The sequence below is a fragment of the Mandrillus leucophaeus genome, unplaced genomic scaffold, assembly GCF_000951045.1.
Source record: "Mandrillus leucophaeus isolate KB7577 unplaced genomic scaffold, Mleu.le_1.0 Scaffold17, whole genome shotgun sequence".
NCBI classification, from domain to species: Eukaryota; Metazoa; Chordata; class Mammalia; order Primates; family Cercopithecidae; genus Mandrillus; species Mandrillus leucophaeus.
This window is the reverse complement of record NW_012101698.1, coordinates 559,327-570,319: the sequence shown is the minus strand read 5'-3', so window position 1 is coordinate 570,319 and position 10,993 is coordinate 559,327. Positions and strand designations below refer to the sequence as shown.

At 40.7% G+C, this 10,993-nt stretch overlaps 1 protein-coding gene across 1 annotated transcript in view; it reads right to left on the bottom strand.

The window, feature by feature from the left end:
• Positions 1-1,588: 1,588 nt before the first annotated feature.
• SNTB2 (syntrophin, beta 2 (dystrophin-associated protein A1, 59kDa, basic component 2)) overlaps positions 1,589-10,993 on the bottom strand; it is a 78,428-nt gene continuing 69,023 nt past the window's right edge. The window contains exon 7 of the mRNA XM_011976681.1: positions 1,589-9,865. Coding sequence (XP_011832071.1) covers positions 9,773-9,865 — 93 coding nt within the window. The 3' untranslated portion in view covers positions 1,589-9,772. The remainder of the gene's footprint in view (positions 9,866-10,993) is intronic.

Sequence of the window (10,993 nt, the reverse complement as noted above, 5' to 3'; positions counted from 1 at the left end):
CGGGACGGGGTGGGTGGGACAAGGCCGGGGCGGGGCCTGGCAGGACGTACGTTCTCAGGGCGGGACCAGGGGCGGAGCGGGATAGAATCCGGAAATCCTGACCTCTCTTGGAATGACAACGCCCATCGGGCGGTTTTATCCTCACAATAAAACGAATTTATCAGAGCTTTGATTTCTCCATGTTTAATACTGCACGATTATAATTAGCCCCTCCCTTGTCTGGCTTTTGTGGGGAATAAATGAGCTGGCTAATATGGGGCTCAATCCCTGGTGGGATGCCGCTGTCTAAAGCCAGTTATGTTTTGCTTTGATTGACTGATATGGAGTCTTGCTCTGTCGCCTAGGCTGGAGTGCAGTGGCATGATCTCGGCTCATGGCAACCTCTGCCTCCCGGGTTCAAGAGATTCTCCTGCTTCAGCCTCCCGAGTAGTAGCTGGGATTACATGCATGCACACCTACTGTGTACAGCGTTGTGTACTAGTTTCTGGGGATACAATGATCAAAACAGTTCTAGGGCTGGGTATGGTGGCTCACGCCTGTAATTCCAGCACTTTGGGAGGCCAAGGCAGGAGGACTGCTTGAGCCGAAGATCAAGACCAGCTTGGGCAACATAGTAAGACCTCGTCGCTAAATTAAAAAACAAAATAGGCCGGGCGCAGTGACTCATGCCTGTAATCCTAGCACTTTGGGAGGCCGAGGTGGGTGGATCATGATGTCAGGAGTTCAAGACCAGCCTGGCCAAGATGCTGAAACCCCGTCTCTACTAAAAATATAAAAAAATTAGCCGGGCATGGTGGTGGGCGTCTGTAGTCCCAGCAACTGGGGAGGCTAAGGCAGGAGGATCACTTGAACCTGGGAGGCGGAGGTTGCAGTGAGCCAAGACCGCGCCGTTGCACTCCAGCCTGGGCGACAAGAGCGGAACTCCGTCTCTAAATACATAAATACAAAGGAGAAAACAATGAGGACACTAGCTTGACTAGGCGACCGAAGGGAACACCCCTGGTGGTGGGATGCGTGGCCCCCGTGTGTCTCCCGACATGATGCCCTGAAGACAGCATGGCATCATGGCATCTCTGCCAAGAGTGTATGACACAGCCTGCTTGTGAGGCGACAACAAGCAGAGCCAGCTGGAGAGCTGTGCTGCAGAATGAAAGACCTGTGCTGAGACTCAGGCACATGCGACTTAGAGTGAGGCTGAGGAGCATTCCAGACTGAAGAACTGAGACGCGACGACAAAAGGCAAGAAAGTGGTACTGGCCAGGATCCCGGCCAGAGAGGAAAACAGGACATGGCCGGGATGGCTGGCATCATTTGAATGGGGTCCATGGAATGAGTGGTGGTGTGCCAATGTTGACTTCCTGATTAGGAGGGCTGTATGGTGGCAATGCAGGGACTGTCCTTATGTTTTAGAGCTCCTCACTAGAGAATCATATCAGAAAAATACAAAGTAATGGAATAAATATGGCAAAATGTTAACAACTGGGAGATTTAGGTGAAGGAGATTTGTACTGTTTCTTAACTTTCCTGTAGGTTCAAAACTATTTCAGCATTTTAAAAATCGGAAAACAAAAACAAAAACAAAAACACGTGACTAAAGCAACTTTTTTATTTACAGTATAAAGGTTACAAAGGTATATATTTATATATATAATACCCTTAAGTTACATATTTTCATTGTAATGTACAATGCTGTATGTTGATGTGCTACTCAAGGGGAAGTGTTTATGCATCTATATTTATAGAGTATACATAAAGCTTTTTCAAATTAGGAACACAAATACTGCCCTGTTTTATGCCTTGGGTTTTTGATTTGGTATCCAGAAGATCTGAGACTTAAATTTCAAACAAGACTTAAAAAGAAGTCTTGTTTAAATACAGGGTTCTAAAAAGAAGGAAAAAACCCAGAACATCACATACTTTTTAATTATTTGTAAAAGCATTATTCTAGTTTTCTAAGTCTTTATACTTAAACATGAAAGCAGTGTGGGAAAGAATCCACATAAGCAGGTTTCATCAGAGTTTGCAGATTAGCCAAAACAGGCCTTCAATAGGTAGTGGTTTTCTACATTATCTTCTAAAAGACCTCAGGTTTGGTACCAAAAAGGACACAGATTTTTTTTGGGCACCAAGGTCTTATAATGCTGCACTCCTCCAATGGATTGTAAATATAATACTGGAGTCGTATAGTGGAGGGAAAATTCTCAAACCTGTTCTTACGATAAGGACAGATTTGCTACAAAGTGAGAATATCATCGAGAATGATGACTGTGCCAAACCTGAAACGTAATTTACATCATCATTTCCTCTCCCCCCAATTCTATTAATTCACAAATCAAGGTGAAAAGACACAACTGACACCCGCTTTAACAGGACCCAGAGAGAACGAAAAGCATTTCTTCCAACCTAGGAGGAACACGCATTTACAATACCTATGTGCTGGTTTTAATAACATACAATCATTAGCACCTGATTGTCAAAGGGTAGGTTTAAAGTAAAGAACAAGACACTGAAGGCATGGCCTAATTTTTGTGCACAACTCCAGGATACTTGAAAACCAAGGGGAGGGCACCCATGTAATTCGGTTCCCTATGCCATTCCAATCACTGATGGCTCAGGTACTTTCTGGGCATGACTAAGGATGTTGCCTGAAAGGCTAACGCTAGAGATAAACGGAAGGCAAGCCGGATAGAAAGGGACTGTTATTGTGTGAAAATTATGGAAAACATTCATTCAGTCAGTCTTATTTTCTTTAAGTGCCCTTTTCACTGAGTCCGAATGCCAGCGTGTCCTGGAACAAGTGAAATGTTGTTAATTTGTATTTATTTTTTAAATGTTAAACAATTTTTTTTTTTTTTTTAATTTTTTAGACGGAGTCGGGGGTCCTGCTGTGTTGCCCAGGCTGGTCTGGACGTCCTGGGCTAAAGTGATCCTCCTGCCTTGGCCTGATTTTGTTATTTTTTAAAATATCTTCATTTTGATCTATCATTAATGGAGAAATACTCCGTCTACCATGTATATAAGGACTTTCAGCAGATGAAATGCTTAAATAGTTTAAGTGTGGAAATGAATACAGCAACATTTAGAAATAAGGGGTTGATAAAATATGCATTTAGTTTTGCTGTTATAGTTAAAGCAGCATTTTTTTTTTTAAAGACTTTCTCATTTATCTACTTCGGGCAATAAAATTTTTGTTGTTGTGATTTATCTTACAAAGGATACTGTATACTGTTCTCTTTCCCAAACTAAAGTCTGATTTTGCATTAAAAAAAAATCATGCATGATGGAAAGACCAGCCCACTTAAATGTGCTTGGAGTCCTTTCATGTTGGCATGGATCAAAGCCTGAGTATCCCTTCAAACATTTTCCAGTTTGCCAGATCCAGATTAACAGACTTGTAATATACTTTGGTAAAAATATGAAGTGATGAATTACTTAACTGCTGAATGATAAACAGATGGCATGGTGTGACTGAGAAATAATGGATTATGTACTACTTGAGGGCAGAACTTTCTTTTGGACCCTTCAGAATAGCCTGATGTAGAACTATACATTAATACCTGTTTATTAGTTAAAAGAACACATGAATTAATATGTCATTAATTAGCTTTCCAGTTTCAAAATCAGTGTCAATAGCATGGATGTAACATTATTGCAAAACTGAGAAAGGTACTTAGAGGACTCAGAAATTATAAATCTTTTTCTTTTTTTGGAGATGAAGTCTTGCTCTGTTGCCCAGGCTGGAGTGCAATGACACGATCTCAGCTCACTGCAACTTCTGCCTCCCGGGTTCAAGCAATTGTCCCACCTCAGCCTCCCGAGTAGCTAGGACTACAGGCACGCATCACCTCGCCCAGCTAACTTTTTGTATTTTTAGTAGTGATGGGGTTTCACTATGTTGGCCAGGCTGGTCTCAAACTCCTGACCTCAGGTGATCCACCGCCCTCGGGCTCCCAAAGTACTGGGATTATAGGCATGAGCCACCGCACCCGGCCAGAAATTATAAATCTAACCAGGATTCCCAAACCTACAATACAATGAAGTATTATTTCTTTGTTATAGGTTTTTGGTTTTAACCAATCTATTTTAAAAGGGGCAATTCAAGGATTATGGCTTATATGGTGGATTTCTGTTGAATATGATCAAATGTTCACTGGAGAACAAGCAATAATTTGCAAAAGGCATATTTATGCATTACACATTAAATGTGGATCCTCTTCTAAAACTAGAATAAGCTTCAGTTCAGTTGCCCAATGTGGGAAGAAAGAATAGAGGTGGCAAGAAATGAAGCTCAAGTTTATGTTTTGAAACAAAAGAGGAAACTTATTAAAAGATTCTTCTGAGTTACTACGTAACAACCATTCTTCTAGCTGGCAGTTTAGCTAGTCAAAGACAGACAAAAAAAAACCAGATGTGCTATATGTTCCTATTTATTGTACCTTACCCTTAACTTGAAATTCTATCCTTTAAGAGAATGAATTTGTGTCACTCATCTGCCAGATGTTTTTGTTTTTTTAGAGAAAGGGTTTCAACTCAGCCACTTAAGCAGTCTATTACTAGTGTAAAATAAATTCCATTTAACATCACAGCATAGGAATAATTATATTGCTCAAAAATACATAACCCTGATATATAGAATTATTTTAGAACTATCATCACACATTTATTGAGTGTCTATGTATCCAGCACAGTGAAAGATTTAGCTTAAAGGGTGGAGGGGGGCAGATTGCTACAATAGGTTTTTAAAGACAGTATGTGGAAAGTCAGAATAATTTTAGATTACCAAGCAATTAAAATAAGGGCACAGAGAAAGAGCAGTAGGAGAAAGAGCAATAGGAGACGGCAGACTGCTCTACTTTCATCCGCAGTGGTGTTAAAAAAAGAAAAAAAAAAAAGCCAAAATAACAACGGAAATTTAACTGAAAGTGATTTCCAAACTCAAAGTAGAGTATAATACCACCTGGTACTTAATGTACAAAGATATACAAAAAGAATGAATATGACTACAGTCAAATTCAACTTAAAGTTTAAGCAGAATCCCAAATTTAAATAAGTCTCTTTTCATTACATAGATATTTGATCCGATCAGAGCAATTTGCTTTGAGACCAAAGAGATCTGGCATTTTACTTATTCATTAGGGATTGAAAGAAGACGACCTTTGGCTTTTCTAACCAGCCATTTCATTCATGGCATCAACAGCCTCTGGCAGCCACGTGGAAATGTATGCTGGATATTTGGATAGTTTAAATATTATGTACAAGGAATAGCTTATAACCAGTGAAAATAATAACATAATTCAGCATAAGTGTCCAAGATAAGATACAAAAGAGCAGAGAAAGTGCTTGAGTCTACAGGTCTTCCCTGAAAGTTTCAAAAATGTTTAACTCTTAAGCAGGTAGGGCTTTTAATAGAATTTGCATAGCAGCATACAAGGTAATTTGCATTAAAATATATGAACAGAGATTCTTCCACGGCTTTGAAAACAAATATATCCACATGCATATAAGTTAAGCAAGAAGACCTGGAGTTTCTCACACAATTTAAAAAAAATCTATTATAACCTTTTCTCATACTTTTGTCCATCAAAACCACTTACAGCAAAACCTGTTTCTAGGAGAAACATAGCCTTGTCCAGATTCCACACAGCTTAAATTTTTTTTTTATGTGTAATTTCTGGGGCCAGGTGCAGTGGCTCACATCTGTAATCCCAGCACTTTGGGAGGCCGAGGCAGGAGGATTGCTTGAGCACAAGTGTTCAAGATCAGCCTGGGCAACATGGCGAAAACCTGTCTCTACAAAAACCAAAACAAATAAAACAAAAAAAAACCATAAAAATTAGCCAGGTGTGGTGGCACACACCTGTGGTCCCAGCTACTCAGAAGGCTGAGGCGAAAGGATCATTTGAGCCCAGAAGGTTGAGGCTGCAGTCAGCTATGATCATACCACTGCACTTCAGCCTGGGTGACAGAGTGAGAACCTGTCTCACAAAAAAAAGAAGAAGGATAAAAAAAGAACAAATTCTGTTTTATCAGCTAAGTGCATTCATTCAGCTGGAAAAGCTTTGTTACCATTCAACTTAGGAGGATAAATTAGGAAAACAATCAGTAATAATGTTAGGTATTTGTTGTTTAGAAAGATTTTTTTTCTTATAAAAATATAAGAAATAAATAATCCAATCTCTCCTGCCATGCAATAATTTTCAGTAACAAAGTTTGTGAGAGTAGAGAACATAAAAACAGGCACTATCAGACCTTCTTTGGCCTAAAATGTGCTAAAATGGGTTTAAAATAGGTGAATGACATTTAAAGTAGTATTTTTCACTGCCTATATATGTTCCAGTATTTAACCTGAAACTCTTATCTACTAGGAAGGTGAGTTTACAGTTACAACTATCTAATAAATACTATATGAACATACATTTAAGTATTTCTTCATATAAGACATTAGATACTAATTTCCAGATAATGTTTCATTTGATGACTTCAGGAAAGGACTTACCTTTTTCAGAAAAAGAAAAACTGAATGTTTTTCTTTTACTCCTTTCCTTTTCTTTTTATGGAGAGAAAGGAGAGAAGTTTTAGAAGAAAAGGTGGGAGCCTTTTCATATACCAGCTGGCTGCTCCTAGGCATCTGTGTGGAATGTGGAGAAGCTGTCGAAGCCTCGGGTCTGGGGGCACAGGAAGCAGTCCCTCTGAATGGGGAGCGGACACTATTCTGCAGTTTCCTTTCCATTCCACACACTGGAACCTACCACATCCTCAACAATTTTCTTAATTCAAAATGAAAAAGAAATGAAAAGTGAGCTGGTTCTATAAAAAAGGTAGAATATTGAAAATGCCCATTTTTAGTTATCATTTGGAAATAATTTGCCATACTTTGGCATCTAAATATAAATACATATTTATCATGGTGTCCCATTCATTAGAGAGCACTTCATTTGTGGATTGAAAATCCCACAAACACATTTGATTGAAGAACAACCTTGGTCATCATGATTGGAGAGCTCTTAAGTATGTAAGACAAGCAGCAAAAGGGCTCTGGTTCTTGGGGTTGCTAATGGACAAAGGAAACCTCCCATTCTTTCATTTCACACCAAGACTCAAAAGATATTATTAAGAACCCTACAGACCTCAGTGCTATACATGTCAGTTTAACCTTGACCAAAATGAGTGAAAATGCACATGCCTTGCCTTTCCTGCTCACACTTTAATTCCACCTATTTTACATCTTCATATAACCAATGAGCAGGGTGGCTCAGAAGCTCCCCTGCAAATCTCAGTGGCTTAGCCTTTCACATTAACACAGAAAACCTCAACCAAATGGCTTTGCTGCTGAAGTCTGTAAAGGCATCATTCAACATCTCATATTAATAATGCTCTCACTGCATAGAGGATTTAAGATTGCCTACCTGAGGGTATTACATATTGAAATTCTGATTCCAGAAATCATTTCTGGACCTTCAAGAGATTTTTTTCCTTCCCTGAAATGAAAATTTATTGTGGGCCAGGTACGGTGGCTCACACCTATAGTCCCAGCACTTTGGGAGGCCAAGGCAGGCGGATCACTTGAGGTTGGGAGTTCAAGACCAGCCTAGCCAACATGGTAAAACCCTGCCTCTACTAAAAATACAAAAATTAGCCGGGTGTGGTGGTGGGCGGCTATAATCCCAGCTACTCAGGAGAATCACTTGAACCTAGGAGGTAGAGGTTGCAGTGAGCTGAGATCATGCCACTGCACTCCAGCCTGGGAGACAGAACGAGACTCCATCTCAAAAAAAAAAAAAAAAAAAAAGAAAGAAAAGAAAATTTATCTGAGATGGAGCCAATCCTTAGGTTTATGAATTTTCAAAATATAAAGAGCTTTTGAAAGACATATTCTTGTCTAGATTTTAATTTCCAGTTTTAAGCCGTTCAGATAATTCATTTTTGGAACTTTGACAATTACATGAAGCTGGGGGAAGAACAGGCATGTCTTCCCAACCTCTGCATACTGTTGGTTTCACTGTAATGAGGAAGTGGGGCTGACTTCCGGGTGAAGGAGGACAATGGAGTTACAATGTTGACCTAGAACTCGCTCTGCTCGTGGGTCCTCCCACCGGTCAGGCTGCACTGAAACCAAATAGCTCATTTTGCACACACAGGTGTATTTTTCTCTTCTTTTCTCCCCCTGTGCCTGCCCCATCTGAAGTGACATCCTCCTCCACCCACCACAGCACTCACATTCTTCTATGGCACTCTTGATCGATCAAGCAAACAAGAACTTTCCTTAGACTTTTCTTCAGAGAGCATAAAGAACATCCAAGTCAATATTACCTATTCTTTGAGATCCAGGGACTATGCTAATTTTGACGTTTTATATTGATATTATACCATTTTAAATGTTTGCAGATATATACCTCCTTCAAAATTAGGAAAAACAAGCTGAGTGTGATTTTCTAACACTACAACATCAGTATTCTTGCTGCTACTGTGTCCTAATGATGACATCTGGCAATGCTTAACCAAAAGCAGGCAGCTGTTCCACAGTCTCATCACCCTGCCCCCTGTAGGGTGTGCTGTGAAGCCAACACTAAGTCTTCCATTAGCAGTTCCTTGTCCATGCCACTGCTGCCACAAAGGGCCAGGCCACGGCCGGGATGCTGCATCCCGTTGTTTTTGGGCAGCCCCAAAACAACTCGACATGACGCTTGTGTGGAAGAGCTGGCTTCACCCACCAAGTCTACTCCGCAAGCAGGCTGGCTCTTCAGGATTTATCTTGCTCAAAGAGATCTGCCTACTAGAAGAGATGCCATTAAGGAAACCCACCTCAAAGACTATTCCTCAAAACTAGGATAGGTGATCTCCTTGAAATGGCAGTGATTTCCAGTTATTCAAATAGTGACTAATAAAGCTCCACTAACCCTAACCAAAGGCACATTTGGTAAGCAATTAAAAAAATGGCTTAACCTAGGAAGAGGATTTTCATTTAAAATAAATCTCACAATATCCCCTGGCTACCACCAAAAATAAAATGGAAAAACCTAAACCAAGCAAAACTTTTCTTTCAAAGCAGAGTGGCTTCCAACTTGCTTTTCAACTCAGTCACCACTAGAAAGGAAGTGGAAGGCAAGGCAAATCAAATTTGCAAGTCCTAAGTCCTAGAGACAGCACTTAAGAGTGGCAAAGCTTGGGATAAGGTGGGAAGTGATGGCCAGACTGAGATAGAGAGAGAGCCAGGGCAAATGGAACAACCCTTTGGTGATACAACTCAAGGACTTCCTATGGTGGAAGGAGCTACTGAGGACAGTAAATTCTAAGACATACAACCTATCTGGAATGCTCACGAAGCAACAGGCTGCTGCAAGCTAGCACCCGGGAAGGGACAATTGTTCTGAACAAGAGATCAAGGCTAAGCATAACACAAATCCTACAGGGAGAAGAAAAAGAAAACAATGCTTGGGTATTTGATTATGTCTAAAAAGGAACAATGAGCCATTCTTTTTAGCAGGAGAAACAAACCTAATTACTCATAAACCATATTATGAGACGAAAATAAATCAACAGCTTCATTTTGGAGCCTTTTAGAGTCCTAGAATATCTGGCCAAGGTAGACTGTGAAAGGCAGGCTCTTCTTTAAACACGGTTATGGTTCAGCAGTGATTTGCAGGTCCTTGGGAAGGCACTGTGCTGAAGGAGAGAGCAAAGAGTTTTCTTTTTGTGCTTTTTTTTTTTTTTTTTTTTTTGAGGTGGAAATATTTCTTGTGACAGTCAAGGCTCTTTTCTGATTTTTTGTTGCTCATACAAGCAGTCCCATACGAGTGACTTTGGCCGATAAGAATGTGTGCAACACAAATACAATCGGCTTCGGACAAGAGTGCAGGTCCATGGTCTGTGGAGAAAGGACACTAAGTATCACTACCTCACTGCCACATACAGACAACTGAATACATGAAGATGCAAAATAAATTTACTTTTAAGGTAGGTAAAGAATATGCCAGAGCTATGGAAACTCTTGGGAACTTAAAGCCACAGGCAAAAGTGCACTATGGAGTAAGGTTATTCCATGTCATAATACTGGTGTGAGGTTTCAAATCCCCAATTAGGAGACAACTGGTGGTGTACTGGGTTCCACCATGCCTGGTAGGAAGAACTAAATAGTAGAGGATTTAAAATCTAAGGCCAGGCGTGGTGGCTCACGCCCGTAATCCCAGCACTTTGGGAGGCCAAGGCAGGCGGATCATGAGGTCAGGAGATCGAGACCATCCTGGCTAACATGGTGAAACCCCATCTCTACTGAAAAAAAAAGAAAAATTAGCCAGGTGTGGTGGCACATGCATGTAATCTCAGCTGCTCAGGAGGCTGAGGCAGGAGAATCACTTGAACCAGGGAGAAAGAGGTTGCAGTGAGCTGAGATGGTGCCACTGCACTCCAGCCTGGGTGACAAAGCGAGACTCCGTCTCAAAAAAAAATGAAAAAGAAAAATGATAACAAAAACCAACATCCACTGTCATCTGGAAAACTGAGAACAGCAGATACAGTGGCTCACATCTGTAATCCCAACACCTCGGGAGGCCAAGATGGGAAGATCACTTGAAGACAGGAGTTCAAGACCATCCTGGGCAGCAAAGCAAGACCTCATCTCTACAAAAAATACAAAAATTGGCCAGGCATGGTGGCACACGCCTATAGTCCAGTTCCAGTTACTCAGGAGGCTGAGGCAGGAGGATCACTTCAGCCCAGGAGGTATAGGCTGCAGGGAGCTATGATTGCACCACTACACTCCAGTCTGGGTGACACAGACCCCATCTTTAAAAAAAAAAATTTTTAATTAAAAATTTCATGGTTCTAAATGGAATGTCAGTCCATGATTTTGTATATAAGGGGTAAGAAGTAATGAGAAGGAAAGAGAACATCTATTAGAAAAAAATGTGTTTCAGAAACACTCCTACCAGTTCTCCCTCGGGACCACCAAAATCAGAAACACTCTTACCAGTTCTCCCTCGGGACCACCAAAATC